Consider the following 25,770-nt stretch of genomic DNA (forward strand, 5'->3'; position numbering starts at 1 on the left):
TTCTCTAGCTTGTTTATGGAGAAGTATATCCCCCGGACTTTGAGGGATAGGAAAGGGATGAGTTCTTGAGCCTAGAGCAAGGTAGGATGTCGGTTAATGCTTATGAGGCTAAGTTTCGTACACTATCCAGATATGCCACTCAACTCTGTTTCAGTCTTCAAGAGCGGATTCGCCGGTTTGTGAAGGGGTTGAGGTCAGAATTGCGGATTTCGGCCTTATAGATAGCGGCAACGGCAAAATCCTTCTAAGAAGTGGTAGACTTTGTGATAGAAGTGGAAGGAGTGAAGCCAGACGACTTCACCACAACATCGACATCAAAAAGGTTTCGAAAGGGAGGTGAGTTTAATGGTTCTTACACTAGAGGACAGGGTTCGGGAAGTTACTCAGTCCGACCAATTCAGTCTTCACTACAGACTGTAGTTGGGGGACTACCTCAGACCGGTCAACAGTTCTCCGAGGGGCCTATGCTTGACTCCAGAGAATGTTATGGATGTGGGGAGATTGGACATATTAGGAAAAATTGTCCCAGACAAAGTTATAGACCCCCAATAGCTAGAAGTAGAGGTGGTCATGGTAGAGGCCGTTATTCTGGAGGACGTGGTGGTCGAGGTAATGGTGGTCACCAAAACGGCAGAGGTAATGGGCAAACTGGGGCCACTACATCACAACATGGTAGGGGCAACGGACAGACGAATGATAGGGCCCATTGTTACGCTTTCCCTGGGCGGTCTGAAGCGGAGGCATCTGATGCTGTCATCACAGGTAATCTTTTGGTTTGTGATTGCATGGCTTCTGTATTATTTGATCCCGGATCCACATTTTCTTATGTATCTTCCGCATTTGCTAATGGTCTTAATTTACATTGTGAATTGCTTGACATACCTATTCGTGTTTCTACTCCGGTGGGTGAGTCTGTGGTAGTTGAAAAGGTATATAGGTCTTGTTTGGTGAACTTTGTGGGGAGCAACACTTATATAGATTTGGTTATCTTAGAAATGGATGATTTTGATGTAATTCTGGGTATGACTTGGCTTTCTCCGCAATTTGCGATCTTGGATTGTAATGCTAAAACGGTGACGTTAGCCAAGCCTGGGAAAGATCCGTTAGTGTGGGAGGGTGACTACACTTCCAATCCGGTGCGTATCATCTCTTTTCTTCGTGCTGAGAAAATGGTTAGTAAAGGGTGTTTAGCTTTCTTGGCACATCTCAAGGATGACACTACCCAAGTACCTTCGATTGAGTCGGTTTTGGTAGTCCGTGAGTTTCTGGATGTGTTCCCTGCAGATCTTCCTGGTACGCCACCAGATAGGGATATTGATTTCTGTATTGACCTTGAACCGGGTACTCGCCCCATCTCTATACCCCCTTATAGAATGGCTCCCGCAGAGTTAAGAGAGTTAAAGGCACAACTTCAAGAGTTGTTAAACAAAGGCTTTATTAGACCAAGTGCATCTTCTTGGGGTGCTCCGGTTTTGTTTGTAAAGAAGAAGGATGGGAGTTTTCGAATGTGTATAGACTACAGACAACTAAACAAGGTAACCATAAAGAACAAGTATCCTCTTCCCCGCATTGATGATTTGTTCGATCAGTTACAAGGTGCTTGTGTCTTCTCTAAGATTGACTTGAGATCCGGTTATCATCAATTGAAAATACGGGCAACGGATGTGCCAAAGACTGCTTTTCGAACGAGGTATGGGCATTACGAATTTGTAGTGATGTCTTTTGGTCTTACGAATGCCCCTGCTGCGTTCATGAGCTTGATGAATGGTATTTTTAAGCCATATTTGGACCTCTTCGTGATCGTATTTATTGATGATATATTGGTATACTCAAAGAGCAAGAAGGAACATGAAGAGCATTTGAGAATGGTATTGGAAATGTTGAGGGAGAAAAAGCTTTATGCTAAGTTCTCTAAGTGTGAGTTTTGGCTAGATGCAGTGTCCTTCTTGGGGCACGTGGTTTCTAAGGATGGAGTGATGGTGGATCCTTCTAAGATTGAGACAGTAAAGAATTGGGTAAGACCTACTAATGTGTCAGAAATAAGGAGCTTTGTTGGGTTAGCTAGCTAATACCGTCGATTTGTCAAGGGATTCTCTTCTATTGCTTCCCAATTGACGAACTTGACTAAGCATAATGTTCCATTTGTATGGTTAGACGAATGTGAGGAAAGCTTTCGAAAGCTCAAGACTTTGTTGACTACCGCACCTATCCTTACCTTGCCAGTAGAGGGTAAGAACTTCATTGTTTATTGTGATGCATCCTATTCGGGTTTGGGTGCAGTGTTAATGCAAGAGAAGAATGTGATTGCTTATGCTTCAAGACAATTAAAAGTGCATGAACGTAACTATCCAACTCATGATTTGGAATTGGCTGCGGTAGTGTTTGCATTAAAACAATGGAGACACTATTTATATGGGGTTAAGTGTGAGGTCTACACGGATCATCGTAGCCTTCAGTATGTCTTTACTCAGAAGGATTTGAACTTGAGGCAACGGAGATGGATGGAGCTACTAAAGGACTACGATATCACTATCTTGTATCATCCGGGAAAAGCGAATGTTGTAGCGGATGCTTTAAGTAGAAAGGCGGGAAGCATGGGAAGTCTAGCTCACTTGCAAGCTTCTAGACGCCCATTGGCTAGAGAGGTTAGACTCTAGCTAATGACTTGATGAGATTAGAAGTAAATGCGAAGGGAGGATTGTTGGCTTCTGTGGAGGCAAGATCTTCCTTTCTTGACAAGATTAAGGGAAGACAGTTCGATGATGAGAAACTGCGCAGAATCCAAGATAAGGTATTGCGAGGAGAGGCTAAGGAAGCACAAATCGATGAGGAAGGTGTTTTGAGAATCAAGGGAAGGGTATGTGTACCCCGAGTTGATGATTTGATCAACACTATTCTGACAGAGGCTCATAGTTCAAAGTATTCTATACATTCGGGTGCAACCAAGATGTACCGTGACCAAAAACAACACTTTTGGTGGAGTAGAATGAAGCGTGATATTGTTGATTTTATTGCCAGATGTCCAAACTGTCAACAAGTAAAGTATGAACACCAGAGGCCCGGAGGAACCCTTCAGAGAATGCCCATTCCGGAATGGAAGTGGGAAAGAATTGCAATGGACTTTGTGGTTGGTCTTCCCAAGACATTGGGAAAGTTTGATTCTATTTGGGTAATTGTTGATAGGTTAACTAAGTCTGCTCACTTCATTCCGGTCAAGGTGACTTACAACGCAGAGAAGTTAGCCAAACTTTACATCTCGGAAGTGGTGCGATTGCATGGGGTTCCACTATCCATCATATCAAATAGAGGTACGCAGTTTGCTTCTAAGTTTTGGAAAACATTGCATGCGGAATTGGGTACTAGGTTGGACCTTAGTACTGCGTTCCATCCTCAAACCGATGGTCAGTCTGAGAGAACGATTCAAGTGTTGGAAGATATGCTTCGTGCATGTGTGATAGAGTTTGGTGGCCATTGGGATAGCTTCTTACCCTTAGAGGAGTTTTCATACAATAATAGCTATCACTCAAGCATTGATATGACTCCATTTGAAGCATTGTATGGTAGGAGATGTAGGTCTCCCATTGGTTGGTTTGATGCATTTGAGGTTAGGCCTTGGGGTACTGACCTTTTGAGGGATTTGATAGAGAAAGTGAAGTCTATTCAAGAAAAGCTTCTAGCGGCGCAAAGTAGACAAAAAGAATATGCAGATCGAAAGGTTAGAGACTTAGAGTTCATGGAGGGTGAACAAGTCTTGTTGAAAGTTTCACCAATGAAAGGGGTGATGCGGTTTGGTAAAAGGGGTAAACTAAGTCCAAGGTACATTGGACCATTTGAAGTACTTAAGCGAGTAGGAGAGGTGGCTTATGAGTTAGCCTTGCCTCCAGGGCTGTCCGGAGTGCATCCGGTATTCCATGCGTCGATGTTGAAAAGATACCATGGGGATGGAAACTACATCATCCGTTGGGATTCAATTTTGCTTGATGAGAACTTGTCTTATGAGGAGGAGCCTGTTGCTATTTTAGATAGAGAAATATGAGAATATTTCTAGAGTAATAGGAGTAATTATTATTTTCAAGATAACCAATTAATTTTCTTTCTAACTAAAGGATTAATGCCTTTATATTCAAGGAGTCTTTGAGTTAATTCCTTGAATAGTTATTTATGTTTATGAAATTATTGATTAATTTATTTATTTTTAAAATAAAAAAATCACTCAGAATTTTATTTTTATTTTTATTATTTCAAAATATATTAAAGATGGTAAAATATGTATTCTCTCCTATTTGACATTCCATGTCACATTAAATATTTTATTTAATTAAGATTTAAAATTCATAATTATTAGGAAGAAAAAGATAAAGATATAGTATTATGATTTTAGAAGAATTTTTTCATGAAATTTTTATTATTTGATAAAACATACTTTATAAAAAAATTAAAATACATATGCTTTGACATACACAAAGCCTAATAATATACTACTGTAATATAGAAATGAATAAAATTCATTTAGAAAATAAAAGAAAAAAATAATTTCTTTGAAATTGGTAAAATTAAATAACAAGCAAATAAAAAGGAAAAAAAATAAAATCACAAATCCAAACTTAGTAATAAGCACTGAAATACTTTTATTTATTTTATTAGCATAAGTAAAGGGTTTCTACGTAAATATTAGTGCCATTAATTTCATCATCCATTGGAGCTCCATGACTTTCCAAGTATCTCCAACTAACTTTGCCGACATCATAAATGTAACAAAATAAAATATTATTGTTCACTACATTAAATAAAATCGCAAAATCCTTGAGGAGGACCATATTTTGGTTTCAATATATCATTCAAATCTTTCCAAAGTGAACAAATCTGAATTTCATGACTCTTCCATTCTTTTTTTTATCAGAATTTTGTAAAATTCAATAATCATTTCGACTAGCAAAACTTCCCCAACAGTCCAGCAATGCTATTTTTCCCTTCACTGCTAACAAATTGTAATCAAATATATTTTTACTTATATCATCATCCAATTAAATAACTTTGAAATTTTCAACCCTCAAATCAAATACGACTATCGAATTCTTCGAGTAATCCATCATATAGATGAATCCTTTAATACAGCAATTTTTCATACTATAACATGGAAAAAAATTAATGATATATTTAATTTTCCTCTACAATTTATCTATGGTTAAGGTGAAAATAAAACTCTGTGCATGCCTACCTGAATTATGAACTTGCATAAAACTTTGTACCTCTTTTCTATAGGTTCATAACCAAGTGAATAGTAACATAAATATTTTATCGAGTGAGAGTTTTTCTCTGATAAGGAAGTACTATCATTTTTCTTACACTGAGATTGAAAATTTTAACGGGTTCTTTCTCGTACTTCCAGATGCAGTATGAACCATCAACACATGATCCAATAAATTATTGATCGTGACGATCAAAATTTCATCTAGATGTATTTCCTAGATCTATAGTATATAGATCTTCAACTTTCCCTATAAGGAATCTTTTTCCACCATCGCGAGTCATAGAACGTAAGTGATGGACATGAGTAAAATTTGAATTCAACACAAGATAATTTTATTTTTTGAAAACACACTTAAAAACACATCAATGACATAATTGGAAGTCATTAGAAATATTCCAACAATTATATCTTGAGGAAGTGTTGGGATTTTTTTCATATATGTCATATTTGTATCATATGTGGAGGCTGAAAAAAACTGAGTAAGCCAAACTTAAATATTTACAGGCTTTTATAAGTAGGCTAAATTTTTTTAATTAAATATTTTATTTAACTCTATTATGTACTTGTATTAAAATATTTATATTTTATTAAATTTATATTAAGTTGATCTGATCTAAAATAACATTTTATTTTTTGACTTCACTTAATAAGAAATTTAATAAAGTAAATAAAACATTTAATTATGTAATTTATGGTGCTGAATTAAATATATGTACAACTTAATAAAATACAATTTTAGTTAAAATACCAATTGAAAAAGGTTCAAATTAAAGATTATTTGTCGAAAAAAATATTCTTTTAGAAACAAAGTAAAAGGTATTATAAGATAAATTTATTAAAATTTAAAAAATAATTAAATTTATATATTCAAAAATATACAAATTAATTATTTATCTATAATAGCAAATGACTAATGTTTTTTCTATTTGTGTAGACCCTCTTGAACCTTGCCTCTCTACACAGATTAGCCAACTGACATATATAAAACATTATAAACAAGTAATGTTAGAATTGAATTAATTTATTAAATAGTAATTTATATTTCAAAATCTTCTATTAATTAAAATTACATTCTATTTTTTATAAATATAAAAATCACGCTATCAATTTTCCCGCTCAAAAATTCTAAAAGAAATTATTTTTTTAGTTGACATACCATGTCACATTAAACACTTTATTCAATTAAAATTAAAAAAAATATAAAATATTATCTTTTGAGAAGAATTCTTTTATAATTTTTTTTAAAAAAAACATTTGAGAACATATATAGGTACATGCATAAAGCCTAATATAAAAGAAAGAAAAATAATATTTGATTCATTTTAAACAACTCAAAAAAAAAAGACAAAAACAATGTTATTAACTTCATAGAATTAAATACCAAACGAATCGTTTTATTTTATTTTTTAAAAAAAAGGTCACAAGTTCAAACTTTAATTTATGAGAACTGATAAGTAATGTAATTTTTTTAGCACAAGGAGAGGCTTTCTACATTATAATTAAGTCCAAAACTATTATTTCAAATATATTCACAAATCATTTTTATGTATAAATATTCATAACAAATCTAACAATGCTAATTTGTTCCTCACTTTGTAGTAAAATATTTTGTCATATGTATTATTACTCATTGCGAAAATTCTAAAATATAAATGCAAATAATAATTTCTTCAAGTAATCCAATATGTAGCTAAATAACTCCTTATATTGAGAAACTCTTCCTACTAAAATTGTACAAAATCAGCGATGTTTTTAATCTCGTTTTATGATTTATTGTCTATGCTTAAAGTGAAAATTCAAATTCTTATGGGCCTACTTCAAATCTTTTTTATCATCAAAACTTTATAAGTTCATAACCTAGTGAACAACAACTTAGAGGGTTGTATAAAGTTATCTGAGTGTGGTATTTGTTTGAGCAAAAATGTCATATTTTTTTTCTTGTATTGAAGTTTAAATTTTTTAACAAACTCTAAAGATGTGTGTAATTTATATTTGTTTATTCATTTGAAGAATTTCAGGTCTTGACTTTCATATTTCAAACATTACATTACAATTCAAGAGATATTTTCGTATAGTTCTAAATAATAGACTAATAAAATTATAGTCACGTTTGAAATTTTATCACAATTTCCTTTATCTAGAGTTCACATCGTGATTCTTTGCAGTTACGGAAGAGATACTGTAAAAAATAATAATGTACATGATCATATACTTACTAAGTATGGACCCTCGGTTCTTATCTTTTGTGTTTGAGAATCAAATTATATTAATTGTGATTAATATGTTAAGATATATACATACATATATCTGTCTAAGTAAAAGAGTAATGCCTTAACATTCAAGGAGTCTTTGAGTTAATTTGTTGAATCGTTATTTATGTTTATTCAATTATTGTTTAATTCTTTTTTATAAAAAAAATTTATAAAATCACTCAAAATTTTATTGTTATTATTTTCAAAATATATTAAATATTATAAGATATTTATTCTCTCCTAGTTGACTTTCCATGTCACATTAAATATATTATTCATTCATATTTGAAATTCTTAGGAAGAAAAAGAAAAATACAAAATATTGCGATTTTAGAAGAATTTTTTGATGACCTTTTCAGATTTGATAAGATATACTTTATAAAAAAATTAAAAAATCAAATGCTTTGAAATACATGCAGCCTAAGAATATAACAATTATAATATAGAAATCAATAATATTCATTAGGAAAAGAAAAGAAAAATATAATATCTTTTAAATTGGTTGAATTAAATAACAAGCATATAAAAGAAAAAATATAAGATCAAAAGTCCAACCTTAGTAATAAGCATTGAAATACTTTTGTTTATTTTATTAACATAAGAAGAGGTTTTCTACGTAAATATTAGTTTCATAAATTTCATCCTTTATTGGAGCTTCATGAATTTCAAAGTATCTCAAACTAATATTTTCAACATCTTAAAGTAACAAAATAAAATATTATTTTTCATTGCAATAAATATAATTTCGCCATCACGAGAATCGTAGAATCCTTGAGGACGATCATGTTTTGGTTTCAATATATTTTCTAGATCTTTTCAATGTGAAGGGATCTTAATTCCATGGTTCTTCCATTCTGCTTTTTTAGAATTTTCTAAAATCCATAAATTATTGCAATCAGTGAAACTTCCTCAATAGTCCAACAATGCTATTTTTTCCTTTACTTATATCAAATCGTAATCAAATATATTCTTACATATCTCACCCAATCCAATAATTCTAAAAATTTTTACTCTCAAATCAAATGCAACTATCAAATTCTTCGAGTAATCCATCATATAGATGAATCCTTTAATAGAACATTTTTTTATATTATAACATGGAGAAAAATTAATGATATCTTTAATTTTTCTCCACGATTTATCTTTTCTTAAGCTGAAAATAAACCTCTATGCATTCCCACATGAATTATGAACTTGCATAAAAACTTTGTACCTCTTTTTTACGGGTTCATAATCTTGTGAATAGTAATATAAAAATCTTATCGTGTAAGTGTTTTTTCTCTGTTAAGGAATTACTACCATTTTTATATACTAGGATTTAAAATTCTAACGGGTTTTTTATCGTACTTCAAGATGTAGTATGAACCATTAGCATACGGTCCATAAAATATTGATCGTGAATCAAAATTCCATCTAGATGGATTTCCATATTCTTTTATATCTATAGTATATGGATCTTCAGCTTTCCCCATAAGGAAACTTGTTCCACCATCGCGAGTCATAGAGTCTAGGTGATGGACATGAATAAAATCTGAATCCAACGCAAGAGCATCAAAAAATTTGAAAATGCACCTAAAACGCATCAATGACATAACGGGAAGCCATTAAAATATTTCAACAATTAGATCTTGATGAATCATACGAAATTTTCTTTAAGGTATCATATTTGTATCGTATGTGGTGACTGAAAAAACTAAGTGAGTCAAACTAAAATATGTATAGGCTTTTATAAGTAGGCTAAAATTTTCTTCATTAAATGTTTTATTTGACTTTAATAAATACTTTTATTGAAACTTTTGCATTTGATTAAATTTATATTAAGTTTATCTGATCAAAAAGACTTTTTAATTTTTTTTGAGTTGACTTAATAGGAAATTTAATAAAGTAAATAAAAAATTTAATTATTTATATATATGGTGCTAAATAAAAGATATATATAACTTACTAAAATACAATTTTAGTTAATATACCAATTGAAAAAGTCCAAATTAAAAATCACATGTCCAAAAAAAAATATTCTTTATGCAACAAACTAAAAAGGATTATAAGATAAAATTAATAAATAATTAAATTTATATATTCGAAACTATAAAAATTAATTATTTATCTATAAGAAAAAATGAATAATGTTTTTTCTTTTTGTGTAAACTCTCTTGAACCTTGCCTCTCCACACAAAGATTAGCCAGCTCACATATATCAAACATTACAGAAAAGTAATGTTATGATTAAATTAATTTAGTAAATAGTTATTTATGTTTCAAAACGTTTTTATTAACTAAAATTATATTCGATTTTTTATAACTATAAAAATTACTCTGTTACTTTTTCCCTCAAAAATGCTAAAACACAAAAATTATTGTCTCTTAGTTGACATACCATGTCACATTGAACACTTTATTCAATTAAAATTGGAAAGAGAAAGAATATAAAATATTTCCTCTTGGGAAGATTTCTTTTATGATTTTTTTTAAATTTTTTTTAGAACATACATTGACATGCATAAAACCTAATATAGTAGAAAGAAAAAGAATATTTGGTTCATTTGAAACAACTCGAAAAAAAAGAGACAAAAACAATATTATTAACTTTATAGAATTGACAACCAAGCAAATCATTTTATTTTATTTTTTAAAAGAGAGGTCACAAGTCCAAACTTTTGCAATGTAATTTCTTTTAGTACAAGGAGAGGTTTTCTACATTAAAATTAAATCCAAAATTTATGTCAAATATATTATTTCGCTACACAAATTATTTTATGTATAAATATTCATAACAAATCTTACAATGCTAATTCGTTCCTTACTTCTGTCAACCAGTAGTCAAATATTTTGTAATCTATATCATTAATCATTTCGACAATTCTAAAATTTAAACGCAAATAATAATTTCTTCAAGTAATCTAATATGTAGCTAAATAACTCCTTATATTGAGAAACTCTTCCTACTAAAATTGTACAAAATAAGCGATGTTTTTAATCTCATTTCATGATTTATTGTCGATGCTTAAAGTGAAAATTCAAATTCTTATGGGCCTACTTGAAATGTTAATTATCATCAAAACTTTATAAGTTCATAACCTAGTGAACAACAAGTTAGAGGGTTGTACAAAGTTATCTGAGTGTGGAATTTGTTTCAGCAAAAATGTCATACTAACAAACTCTAAGGACGTGTGTTATTTATATCTATTCATTCATTTAAATATTTTTGATAAATATATATATATATATATATATATATATATATATATATATATATATATATATATATATATATATATATATATATATATATTAAAATTAAATTGATTTTCAAATTAAAAATATGAGAATATTTCTACAGTAATAGGAGTAACTATTATTTTCAAGATAACCAATTAATTCTCTATCTAAGTAAATGAATAATGATTTTACATTCGAGGAGTCTTTGAGTTAATTCCTTGAATTGTTATTTATGTTTATGAAATTATTTATTTTTCTTATTTTTTAAAAATTGTTAAAACACTCAAAAATTTATTTTTATTTTTATTTTTTTTCAAAATATATTGAATAATATAAAAAATTTGTTCCCTCCTTGTTGACATTCCATGTGAAATTAAATATTTTATTCAATTCAAATTTAAAAACTTAATTAATAGACAAAATGAAATATATAAAATACTACCATTGAATCTTTCGATGAACTTTTTATAATATGATACCACATACTTTATAAACCATTTTTTTTAAAAAAAATATGCTTTGACATATATAAAGCCTAATAATATTATAAAAAGCAATAATATTAATTTCGAGCTAATAAAAAAAAAATGTCTTTTAACTTGGATAGAATGAAATAACAAGCAACTCAAAGGAAAAATTAAGATCACAAGACAAAACTTAGTAATACGTTGAAATATTTTTGTTATAATTTTAGCATAAGTAGAGTGATTCTATGTAAATAGTTATGTCATTAATTACATCTCTATTGGAGCTCTGTAAGTTTCCATATATCTCTAACTAAATTTTCCAAACAACCTAAAGTAACAAAATAAAATATTATTTTCCACCGCAATAAATATAAATATGCCATTATGAAAATCGCAGAATTCTTGAGGAGGTCAATTTTGTAGTTCCAATACATCTTCATGAGACGACCCAATCGACCGCTCGATACTAGCACCTACTCTAACACCTAAGTAGGAGAACCCTCGTTTCCCAAACGTTTTAAAATGCGTAAAAAATTAGAAAATTGAAGAACAATTAGCATCCAAAAGATTTTTACAAAATAAGAGTTTTGAAAACAACATGAGTTAAGACTTCTAAAGTATTTAACACCCTCAGGAATCTAGTCTAAACAGGTACAAGAGATACTAAGAGTACAAGGTATGCGGAAGGAAGAGGATAAGTTGTTGGATATTTCTTCGTTTTCACCTATGAAACGTCACTGATCCTGCCATTAGACTATGCGCAAAAAGGCATAACAAGAGTTATATGAGTACAACCACGCGTACTGGTAGGCATCCTCAGTCAACCCGATACCCACCTCATAGTATAAGAAATCAACCATTAAGAAAAATGGAATAAGTCTATTCATTCCTCCAACTTTATAATTACCCAAATGCTTTAGAGGTTCTAACTCTTACTCGCTCCGTTCTTAAGTGTACTTAATCGATCTATCCCTTAAAGGGAATTTTGGAAATAACTACTACCATTCCAGTCAACATTCACCGCACGTCCTTACTCATTCCCTTAACCCACTCAACCCTTGACTTATAATTCACTCTATCAAGGCTTATAACCGATCCCATAAAATTTCCCAGCCAAAGCACTACCTAACTACTTATCACTTGCAATGCATCATCACCCCATGCACTTAGTAGTGGCTGATACCGACCACCTCTCTAAGAAAGATATAGAAACACCCGGACCTTCTATCTCCACTTACCATATCCTATTCCGGTTTGGGGCCTTGCAATTCATTGTTCATTCAACAACAGGATATCCATCACACAAGCACACCAAAATAATACAATTATATAGAGTTACGATTCTGAAAAATAGTTCCATAAGAAATGTTCAATTCCACATTATCAATATCACATAAATATGCATATATAAAAATTCAAGGTCCTCTCATAGAACCCATATCCAAACTGTTAGTGTACCAAAATATGGTACCCTATCAAAGTTAGTGTGTAAGACGTGACATCCGATCTCATATATGCTCCAGAATGTGGCACCCGATCCAAGTTAGTGTGTTGGGTAACACATGATCCTTTCAATAACCACAACCACAATTACAATTTACATTCTCATAACCATGCGATCAAGTGTTAACTCATTGCACACAATCACACATTCATACTCATTTACATTAGGCGAGATCAATAGTGCAATATTCTCATAATCATGCACCACAACAAAGTAATTTCTAACATACATAACACAATAAGAATCAACCATCACCTGCTTTGGTTCACGAGATCAGTCTCCCCCCTAAGGTACAACCCGGATGAAATAACTAAGATTGCATGTATGTCTATTCCTTTTCCGATGCACAAAAGCCTACATATGAATTGTACCATCAATTACTAGTATAATATGTGGTGAATTAGAACTTTACTACTAATCGATTAGATAAACCTATCCTACCTGGTTGCCAAGCATCTGCACGGAATTATGGATCCCTTTCTTGTATCAGGACCTCTTGACAGTGGATTTGTCCAAGAATTCGCAAGCTATCATCATCCATGCGCTTGAAATCTCTTCCTCGTTCTTTCCCAATCTTAGGGAAGCTTTTTTAGGATTTCTAGGGTAATCCTCACCTATTTTTGGTTTTTTGAAAAACGGGTGCAATGAGGACTTCACATTATTTAAGTTCTGTTCAGTCGTTCCCGCTCTGGCGCAAAATCTGCCCCTTTGGCAATACTGTTCTAGTGGCAAATGGACCATTTGGCGGGATGATGACACATTTTCCCCCTAAATAATGACAAATAGGCTCGTTAAATTAGATACCAATTTACCCGTCATTCGTCCCCAAAAGACTAGCGAAGGGACAACTATGGGTTCTAGCTGAAGTACTTCCCAAACTAGCTAATCGAACTACTACGAAAACATAAAGGATGGAGATTTTTTAACTATAAGTCCGAAGGTTTCTATACTCAATGAAACAACAAAGGTTTGTCTTCTTCCATCAATTTCCCACCATAAATAAGAGAGAATTCACCTATGTTTGTTCCTTGTTTGGCAGCAATCCAAAATTTGACATCCTGGATAGTATCATGAATCTTCGAATAATCAATAATGATATCTTCAGGATAGGATCTCCATACATGTAGTGTGATCAATGAGGCTGTATCTTTAACAAAACATGAAGGGTGAAGTTTTTGTAAATTCCATAATCGACTAACTTCCATCCATCTATTAGAATATTATCTTATGAAAATAGTTGTTGATGAGATACCATCATGTCTTGTTTATCATATAACAGAGCTTTGAAATCACCAATGCTATCTAACTCTTTGACGTTTAACTTGACTGTTTTATTAATTTTCATATGTATATATGTATATAAGAGAATACAAAAATAATTAGAAGAAACATATGGTCATAATGGTGAAATCTTTTAAGGGAAGTTAAACGATGCTAGCAATAATAAACACCATCCAACAGATTCTCTAAAAACCACAAATCAAAGACTGGATATTATAGTGCAGGTTTTCGATCAAAGGTAGTGAGATAAGGCAAAACTTCAAAAGAAATTCAACTATAAACTTAAGTATTTCTCCCAAAGATAAGATTAATAGTCCATCAATGTCTTGCCTGTGAAGTATTCAAATCCACCAGCAATATATGTCAACAAACTGAAATAATTAAAGAGTACACAATTAAGTATTGATTTTTGAATATTAACACACTGTTAACTCGCTAAGTAAAAAAAGTTACATAATATATACATGATATTATTGAACCTTGTTTAGTGTTAATGATTCAAATTAAATTCCAAAATACGTGTTAAGTATATGCATTTCTCGTCAATCCAATAAGTAGAATCTACATTGTTTTGCACTCCTCTTTCACAAACTTTCTCTTCCAATTTCTATCATTTTGTGTTCCCTGGTCTACTTTCTCGTCTAATAACATTTTCAAGTTGCATCGCTCCACTTTTTCATGAAGGATTACTAATATCTATGGATTATCTATAACTCTTAGCACAATGTGTCATGCAACTAGCATTTATTCGGTTGGGGTGTTGTGAGTTGATAATTTGGAAAATAAATGACAATAAAGGAAGAATTCATATACGGATAAAAGTAAGATATATATTGTTCATAGGTAATCATCAATTAAAACAAATTTTCTTTTTCACAAAGTATTATGCTAGATTTGCTGTAAATTGAGAAATCAAGTAAGCAACTTCTTTGGTTACTACCTTTGCTAGTCGGGAAAAGCATGTCTTATTACCTCTTTACAATTGAGTTATTGATTCAGGGACCACAAATCATATGACAGGTTTTCTAACTTTCGGCTACACAAAGTATTGTCTTGTATTCGAAGGATAAACTTGTACCAATGTTGAATCTGAACTATCACACCAAGACCATTTATTACATTGTCACGTGAATTAAGTATCCAACAATTAAACTTCAATTTGATTTTTACGATAGAAAGCATGCAAGAGATCTAAATTTTTATATCTCAGTTCATGACCTTTGAATGGATTAGGTTAATTGTAAGGGACATGTATGTGATGATCTCTACATTCTCTATGAATGGGAATCACAGTCTATTGCATGCTCATATTTCGGCTTCATTTCCTTCTTAAATTAGCTTCTAAAGTTATTGTATTTATACATATTTATCTTTTTTAAGTCTTAACATTGTATCTTGAGATTATATTACCCAAGATCCTATCCATTTATCTCAATTTAAGACCCTAGAAATCTCCATTGATTGTGAAGAATGGCATGCCTTGTAGCCAAGAAAGTCCTTCCCAAGATGAATGGGATCTCAGGATCTAGCTAAAAATTCAGCATTGTGAAGTCTATTGGAATATCAACGATCCCACTTGTACTTAGACATCCTCTACAACACCCTCACCTAGTAAAAATCGATGGTTTCACTATTGGTTGCACTCTTTCTTCTTGTACAACAACCTCACTCACCTTAGGTTCACTCTCTTTACTCACAGATGTAGTATTTCTTTACTTTGGAGCTAACTCCTCCAACTGCAAACCACTGCGTGTACCTACCGCATATACTTGCTTGGGATTTGTATCAATATTTCCTTGTAAACCTCCTTGCGATCGTGAGTTCTGGTCACTAGCAAGCTACTCGAATTATTTCTCTAAATTCTATATAGCTAGCTAATTATTTCTCATATCAATTACTAACTGAGCTTGATCATCCATGATCTTTTTTTGCATCTCTTCCATGATCATGTTATTCGGATGCTTATTTTGATGCTCCCGTTGGGCCTGTGGTTGATACCCATGTGCATTTTCCCGGTGTATATATTGATTTTGGTCATAAGCCTGATTCTGGTTACATGCTTATGAAATAATTGGATGGTTATGCCAACTAGGATTGTAAGAGTTTCCATAGTTCTGTTGTACTCCTCCTTGCTGTGAATTCCATACAAAATTCACAGAATCTGAGTTGGCACCACACACCTCTGCACTATGAGCACAACCTCTGAAAATTTCACACCAAGTTCGTGGTTGTTTGACTACATTTACTTGAGAAATCTATTGTCCCAATTATAGATTCTTGAAGTGAGTGTTGATCATGTTTTGCATCGCAACAATCTGTGCAGTTAAATATGTCACTATATTTACTTCGAGAATTCATATAATCTTATGTATAATGGGTTTCACACCTCCCCCATTCCTTTCGCAGTTACCCTATGAAATCTTGTTTAGCAAGGTAAATAACTTAGCATAAGTCTTCTCCAATTCCTGACGACATGCAACCAAATCAATTAAAAGTTTTTTCTAAGGCTCCAATCCTTCAATGAAGGTATGCATTAATACCTCGTTAGATTGATGATGATATGGACAACTCATCAACATCGATTTAAAGTATTCCCAAGCTTGGTGCGATTTCTCTCCTCCTTTCGCTCAGTAACTCAGTTGTTTTCCCATATTGGAGAAATCTGATAAGGAACTTATGTGCAAGATCATCCAAGGATGTAATGGAATTAGCAGGCTCAGAGTTTAACCTTCATTTTGCTTCCCCAAGCAGAGAAAAAGGAAAAAATTGAGCCTCACATAATCCTTGTTTATTTCACCTGAAATGTAAGTATCACTCATCTCGAGGAAGATTTGGATGCGGAATTTTGGATCCTTGTGCGATAGACTCGTGAAATGCCCATTTGAGTGCAATAGTTGTACCGTACTCTACTTTAGTTCAAAACTTTTCACCAGCTTCTAGAATTGGAATGCAGAAGTCACATTGGTGGTAAGTGGGATTTCCACGTCTCTTATCTTCATCTCAGTCTTTAATGCAGGTTCCTCATGCTCAACTCTTGCTAATGGATATGTTGGTTCACTAGAAACAAGGGGCAGTGAGTAAGTGATTCATCTTTGGCTTCTCTGATAGTGAATGAATCTCTCTTATTCAGCTAAAGGATCTACTAATCCTCGATCATTGTCTAGTTTGGAATTTCAGTATAGCCTGCAAAATGGATGGCTAAGATCAAGTTGTCAACACTTCCTTTCTGACTTAAGAAATCAGAAAAATCAAATAACTCCTACTTCTAAAGTCCCCAGCAATGGCGTCAAAAACTTGTTGCACACCCAAATCGCATACAAAAGTATACATGGTCATTCAAGTATTAAAGTGGCTCTTATAAACAGTTGTGTATCAAACCCACAAGGACTCACGATTAAAATCAATTAATTTATCCAAAATTTTAAGCATAACACAAGTGTTATCAAATTTCAAGAGTGATTTATTTTATAAGCTTAAAGTTAAACAAAATTAAACAAGCGCGATTTAATTTCAAGGGATTTATACATTTATTGGGTAAACTCCAGGGCTGCTACTCTTATCAAGATTCATGCAATTTATATTATTTCAATAGATGCTTATTAAATATCAAATCAATGATCACATGGTTGAATATATTATTAGTCGCTCCTGACCTCTAATCGCCTACAGTAGATGACAACCTAACTATATCGTTAAGAATGGATTAGTGTGACAAAGTACCGAACGTTACCATTTCTTCCTCTGTGGTGACCAAGCATGGTTTGTAGGTATATCACTATACTCGACACAAATTGATCCTAATTATTATAACAAAATCCTACTTCTTATGCCCATTTCTATCCTCTTATTCCTCTCCCGAGTTCAATTTGGAGAATGTGTTTATTTCAATGGTGATCAGGAAAAAATAAGGTAACAAGAACATAAGTGAGATTCATATGATAGTTTAAATACAATCCATAAAAACTTAAGCAATTACAATCATTCTGTAGCCACAACCGTAGAACTAGGACATTTATCTACTCATAACAATAGCTTCGATCAAGCAATGTATAATTATCATATTGAGATAAAAAGTAAAAGTGTTTAGGAAATATTTCTAAAAATTATGAAATTACTTTACAAGTTGTCGTCATTCAAAATTCTAGAAAATAATGTTTTAGTAAATTAAAATCTTAACTATTTATACTAAAATTGGAACGGCCAAATGTCGAACATAGGGGCGTGATGCGTAGGGGTCATTAAACTTCCAATTGAATATTTTTCAACTTATCCGCGATGCGACTATTACACGGACCACTTTGGTTCGAATGTTGAATCTCCCAAAAAATTCTGTGACGTGAAGAGGACAAAGTGTGTTCTATCCCAAATTCTAATGTGCACCCAAGAATGAAATTCCTCTCGCGACGCGAAGAGGATATAAATGAAAACTGCGCTTATTTCCTAGAGGATACTAATGAAAATTGTTCTTATTTCCTATTCTTCATACTTATTCTTTCACTTTTATCCCTTTGTGTTTCCCGATGCCCATTCAAGTTCTGATTTTTTCATTAAAGCTTTCCTAAACATATGTCGGTTAGCATATATATATATATATATATATATATATATATATATATATATATAAAAGACTCAACACAACTATAAGTTAAGATAAAGATTTCAAACTTGGCTTAAATGCATGCATTATTAGGTTTCTAGTCATAAATACACCAAAGATCATATAGAAGTACGAAATCTATTGAGTACCAAACTAGTGTCCAAGCATCAAGGAAAAAACTTTTGAGATCTCAACAAATTATGTTTGACTGGTCTAGATCCTATTTTGGATGATTATATTGAGGAATATGAAGTATCCAAAATAATCTCAAATCCTCAATACCATTTGGTGGTGGCCTAGGATCAAGTTTATCTAAACAAGCAAATTATTTGAATTTTTGAGGGAGTTTAAGTCATTGCTAAAAGGTCGAGTACTACCCGTTAAGACATATATGTTTGATATTAAATATAAATATAGATTTCAACAAGTTACCACACCTATTTATGATTGTGTTTTTACAATTATTATTTGAAATGTGCTATATATAATCGTTCATGAGTTTCTAAATCATCATGTTTGAATAATTCTAAATTAATCAAATTGAGAAAATTATGTGATACACATTCTTTCCCATTGAAGGAAGATATTCATTCAAAGTGTCAGCCAACTAGTGGTGTGCTAGGTGTAATGTTGATTGAAAAGTATGTGGATGCAAAAAAAATTTAAACACCAATCGACATAAGAGCAATGTCAAGACACAAAAATAGATGTGATGACCCTCGTTTTATCCCACCAAGACTAGTCAGCCTAATATCCGAACATATCAATAAAGTGTGGAAATAATAAAAATGTCCAATAACAATTACTAATATGAATAACAAGTCAACTAATTCAATCACCAAAACCTGATTGTCACGTACGTAAGACTCTAATATAAATACGTGAATTGAAATAAATATGCAAGTCTCAAATGACATTGTCTTTGAAGTAAAAACAATATCATGAAAAAAACAGAAAGGTCTACTGAAATAACAAATAGCTACCTCACAAATCTCCACAGAAAGCCTTGGAAACAAAGGGAATAGAAGCAATCACGAAGATCCAACCTCGTAACCTACAAATTAAATTGTAGAAGCAAGGGGCGAGTACCAAACAACTCGGTAGACAACAAGAAAACCTCTAAAGACAAGCTAAGGGAATAAAATACGGGTACTCCTTACACCCCATCCGAACCTCCACAACTACAACCTGCATAAAACAAGCCCAACCTAACATTTTACAGTTAACGAAGCACATAACCCGACAACAACATTCTAACATATTACATATTTTCAATAACAACTCAATATCAATAATAAGTTTCAGAGCAAAGCACTAACAAGATCAAGTTCATTAATGATAAACATGTGCAATGCAATGAAATTTAATGTAAGTATAGTGATGCATGTATGAACTATTGATAAACACCCATTCTCTCGTAGTCAGGGACCCACGGAGACATATCTGTCCATGCATCTTTTGCAGTGTGTGATACATCTATCGATAATAGTATCAATTGCGGCGCACGATACGCCCCTTTATTTATAGTATCCATCGCATAGCGTGATATGTCCCTCAAAATGGTACATCCTCTTACATATAACAGTTATCAAAACCATGTTTTAGAGCCAACACAAATGACATGTTTCCCATAAATAATAAGGATATAACCATTTTCATAATAATGCACAATTCAAAACAATGCATCTGTGATACAACATCAACAATTAAGTAATAAGCCTTCAAATCATTACCAATAACCATAGTACCTTCTTTTATTACCCCTTTTTCATCATGAGAATTAATTAACATAGACAAGTCAAACCATCACCAGTTCTCATTACTCCAAAATGCATACATGAATTCCATACAGTTAAGAAGGGTTTATAAATCTATTTACCTTAATTAATCAACAATTCACTCCAGGACTTGAGCCTTCCCTTTTTGTTGAGATTCAAAATTAATGCAATCTATTCAAGTATATAAACACAATAAGTATAAAAACCCTAAAAGTGAATATGCTAAGTAATGTTTAATGTGTCTAGAATGCCTAAGATTAGACCGGGTTCACACGGATTGATGCGTGTAGAAACAGACCTCTTAACCCTTGGGACAGCCAAGTCAACTAACTTGGGGAGTTAGTTGACCTAGGAAAGGTTGGGTCCAGTCATGTAGGGCTCCCGGATATGAAGATTTACCTAGATGAGTCTTTATCGAACTTAAAAAGGGAAATCTTAAGTTTGGAGGGTCTAGGGGTAAAATGGTCTTTATAAAGTCTAAGGGTAGTATCTTAATTACCCTAAATATGCAATTAATTATTCAATTAATAAGGTGGAGAGCCAATTTGCGGAAAGAGGGCTGAAAATTGGCTTTTTGAGTGAAGTCTTGCTCCACCTGGATTCGAACCTACGTGGAAGCCATGATTTAAATAGTTTTTTTTATATAAATTGATAAATTAACTTAATTTTTTAATATTCAATGAATCAATAAAAAGGAGAACCAGATTTTAAAAAAAAGTTAAGCAGAGTCCTAGTTTGACTAAGTCCTTACCTAAGCCTAAACTGTTTTCACGTTTCACTCTCTCACGTCTATCTCACTTCACGATCATTCTCTCTTCTCTAATTCAGGTTCTCTATGCCAAAAAAACTTCAAAAACAGAAAAATTTACAAAAGTTCTTCACACTTGAAGAACTCGCAACGAAAGATAAAAATAAACAACTAATCAATCATGTTAGGCAAAGAGAGAGCTGTCCGTCAAATTGGGGTCGAGGTTTTCAGTGTTGGATATGAATTTGGAGGAGAAACTTTGGGCATCAGGTCAAGATTTGAACGTCAAAAAGGTATGTGTTCTCTTTTCTCCTAGTCCCTTTCCCAAAAGACCCCTTAAGATTCAGTATATTCAAATCCGGAAACTAGGGTTGTTCCCCTTTACATGTTCCCTGTAACTAGCTCCCATCAATTTGTGGGTTGGGTATATTTTCTGGTAGAAATTAGGGGTGTAATGTGTTTTCGTGTTGATTATGTTCATGTATGTATGTTCGGAGTTATGTGAATGTTAAGCATGATGTCCGAAATTATGTGTTTATGTGTGTGTAATGTGTTGCCGGGACATATACTCTTGGTTTGAAGTTTTAAAATGACATGTTAGTATTATTACATGAACAAACTTGTATAAATCATGATGTTCATATGAAGTATAATGTGACTGATTTGAATGGAAATTATTAGCTAAATGAATCCATGAATTACCCTCAAAACTAACATCTACACATTGATGAAAATGAGCTGAAAAATGTACAAAATTTCCAGCATCTTGTTGATGAGTTTTGGCGAAGTAAAATGATGATTTGAGTGCAAACTCTTTATAGAATGTGATCTTGAAAATTCACCTCAAGAACTCACAAAAAACTACTCCAAAAATATATACATTTAACGTGAAAGAGGTGAGAAAATAAGCTGCAAAAATGTTATAAAAATTCCAGCACTCTAATGTTAGCTTCGTTCAGGTTAATTCAATTAACATGTTATGAAAAAATGAAGAAAAATAAGTGAGGTCAGTGCGGATCGAACCCGTGACCTCACCTTGTTAAAATTCATAAAATAATAAGTTAAAAGAATGTTGTAAGGGGGATTCAAACATGGACATTCACTAGAAAATGAATATGTGAAAATAAAAATGAGAGGAGTGGGATTCGAACCTACAACCTCTTGGTCGGACTTAAGAAACTAAAAGAAAATAAAGGTTGAGGTGTGTGGTAATCAAACCTACGACCTCTAGGCTGATCAAGGGAATTAAAGAGAAAAATAAAGTGAGGCTGTGGGGATTCGATCCCATACCCTCAAGGTCAACACGGAAAAGTCAAGGAAAAAGAACATAAAAGAAATGAGGCTGTGGGGGATCGATCCCACAACACCTCGGTCCCAAGACAAGCGAATAAGAAAGAATGAAAAATAAGGAAAATAATGAAATAATGGCGTTGGGCTTGATCTCGGGTCCCCAAGCTGTATGGATCAAAATAGAATAAACAAAAAAAAGATGTAAGTGTTAACAAAGGGATTAGAAACCGGGTTCCCTTGCCCAAATACCGTATTGATATAAAATCCATACGTGAATTAAATGTTCAAGAATAATGTTACCTACTTAGATCGAAATCGAGATCTTGGCATACATAGAAGATGCATGTCTTGTATCAAATAATCTTAGAAAGATATGAATCACTCAAACGAACTATGAATGAAGTGTCATGGCTTGTATGTGTAGACCCATAAGTCTAGCATACGTTTCGAAGTAATTGAACCTAAGATGTATGTAATGAAATGATGAAATGAACTATGAAATGATGAAACCCTAGAAGGGTTAAGTAAGAGTGTGAAACACACTAAATGGTCGAGTGCATTGGCATATGATGAAATGAACGTTCACGTAATAAGGGGTGAGTAACTATGAAGAGCAAATGTGCTAAAATTAATGAATTTGGTTGAAATATGATAAGAGGTTAATATAAAAGATGAGATCAATCTCAAATGATCCTAAGTGAATGTTATCAAAATGACTGATGAACAATCTAATGAAAGTATTGAAGTTAATGCATACTTAATACTAGTGATGAGATGAGAAATAATATATTGAGCTATGATGTCCTCATACTAGAAGCCAGCTCTCGTGACGTATGAGTTTAATGCAATGGAACTTTACACTAAGCACCGATAGACTATTTATGAGTGGTGATGACTTCTTTCAGGAAGGGCAGAGGTTCATGTAACAATCATGAGATGAGATTGTCCGCCATGTCGGGTATGGGTCTCCTTAAATCTTGTAGTCTTCGAACCTATACTCCTTATATAGGGATTTGACAGGGTTCTATTCCCATGCATGCTAGCATGTTTTGGGTCACTTTGGCTGGTGATTCCACCTCTTTTCGGTGTGCACACTTTATTTTATGATGATTACACGATCTATGTCGGTTAAATTTAAAGATCCCAATGAATGAATGAGGTCAGCCTCAAATAATGCACATAATGAAATGAATGATACCAAAGGTGTTAGGATAGGATGATCAAGAAGTGAGATAGACTTAAATTATGACACTAGGTCATCCTTATGATTGTACAACGAACCTGATGAAAGTCTTAAACTATATCCTAGGTATAGTTGGTGTTCACACTATCCTATGAACGAAATGCAAATTAAATACGTATGAATGAATTAAGTAGACTTTGTGGTTGCTAATGAAGGCTCCCTATTTGAGGTCCCATATGTTGGGCCCTCATTTTGTGAAGTCTTAATGTCAAGTCCATGATTCCAAGGTCTCATGCTATATGAATGAATGATATGAAGGATGTTATGTGCTATATGTAAAATGATATGTGCTATGTGTAAAATTTTATGTATTGTGTGCAATATGATAAGTATGATGATGCATGTTACTCTCATGGCATAACTTTGCTAATCCAAATTTGGAAAGCTCACTAACTTTCCTAATCCCATTTTTGCAAGTCCACTGACTTGACTTTCGATAATCATGTCGTTACGAAATAGCTATTCTTATTCATGCATGTCCTTGGTGTGTGCTTGAATATAACCATACTTAGTACAAGTGTGTAATAATTCCATACAATTCTATAGTTTTAGATGTAGGTACAGGTGGATGCTAGAGCTTACAGGTTGACGTTGCAGTTATCCGGACGTGGAGCTTTCATCCGGACTTGGTAGGCCCTCATGATTTCGAGGATGTCTATCGTTATTATCTAGCTTTGATGTAGGCAATATCTAGTGGAGCATGTTCCACTAGTGTTTCTTTCCACTTTTTTTAGACTTTGTATTAGTATCGTTTTGGAAAAAATAACTTTAATAAAATTATGAATTGATTCTTTCATTTGATATCTCTTTATTAGATTGTAGATTTGTGAACGCCTTATGTTAAGTAGTATGCATATATGTATGTTAAGAAACAAAAAGTTTCAAATTTTGTGCTAAAATTAACCTAGATAAAGTAAGGATGACGTATATGTGCTTGTCTGCAACCTCTGAGAGGTCAACGACGCCAGTCTCATCTGGGGTCTAGATTTCAGTTGTGAAAAAGTTTGTATCAAAGCCCTAGGTTAAATTACTTATATAATAAGTTCATATCAACCACATCGAGTAGTTTCTAAGTCATGTAAATGAAGTGCACCACTATCCTTAATTAGAGACGGCATGATGCGTGGTAAAATTTCCCTTCTTCTGATCTTATCGTGCCTTTTCTAATGTTTAATTTCGTTTGTGTTATGAGTGTGTCTAACACAAATACTTGTTGTTTTCATAGAATGAATACTAGGAGAATAATTGGTCAGAGGATAGAAGGAGAGCCTGTTGGGGACAATCAGGTTCCACCCCAGGCTCAGCTGAAGGAGTAGCTATGCCAGTTAACCCTGCTGGGTTGACTAACCCGGAGGTGAGGGAATCTTTGGTACAGATGGCACATGCCATCACTATGCAGGACCAGGCCATGACTGACCAGGTCCACTAACAGATTGTTCAAATGGAGAACCCACTAGTTCGTAGCATAGCTAACAGGCTATGAGAGTTCACTAGGATGAATTCTCCTATTTTCAAAGGGTCTAAGACTTTAGAGGATTCTCAGGAGTTTGTGGATGAGGTACATAAGATTTTGGTGGATATGGGGGCCACAAATAATGAGAAAGCAGAGTTGGCTTCCTATCAACTCAAGGATGTTGCACAAACTTGGTGCAAGATCTGGAAAAATAGCCGAGTTTGGGGCGGAGTTTGAGTCACTTGGGAGCTTTTTAAGACATCCTTTCTAGATAGATTATTTCCCAGGGAGATGAGGGAGGTCAAGGTTGAGGAGTTTTAACCTTAAGCAAAGATCCATGACAGTTAGGGAGTATTCCCTGAAGTTTCTTACACTGTCCAAGTATTCGACTTCTCTTATATCTAAAAATAGGGATGAGATAAGCAGGCTTTTACAGGAATCAACGGAGATTTGGAGGAGGACTATCGGTCTGCGATGCTCCACGATAACATGGACCTCTCCAGGGGTATGGTGCATGTACAGTAGGTCGAGGAAAGCCGTAAGAAGAGGGGCGTCCATAATAATAGGAGGAATAAGCCTCATGAACAGACATGTCCTAGCAATGGGGGCAATGGGAACAACTTTGGCGTTCCTGAACAGCCTAGATTCAAAAAGGGGCAACAGAGTTCAGGGAACTCTAACTTTTAG

At 33.1% G+C, this 25,770-nt stretch overlaps 1 protein-coding gene across 1 annotated transcript; it reads left to right on the forward strand.

Annotated features, from left to right (window-relative positions):
* The first annotated feature begins 239 nt into the window (after positions 1-239).
* LOC138340370 (uncharacterized) lies at positions 240-25,770 on the forward strand. Its single transcript, XM_069292087.1, has 3 exons — positions 240-1,937; positions 24,868-25,050; positions 25,609-25,770. The coding sequence occupies exons 1-3, from the start codon at positions 465-467 to the stop codon at positions 25,768-25,770; spliced, it is 1,818 nt and encodes a 605-aa protein (XP_069148188.1). The 5' UTR covers positions 240-464.

Source organism: Solanum lycopersicum, chromosome 12, assembly GCF_036512215.1.
Source record: "Solanum lycopersicum chromosome 12, SLM_r2.1".
NCBI lineage: Eukaryota > Viridiplantae > Streptophyta > Magnoliopsida > Solanales > Solanaceae > Solanum > Solanum lycopersicum.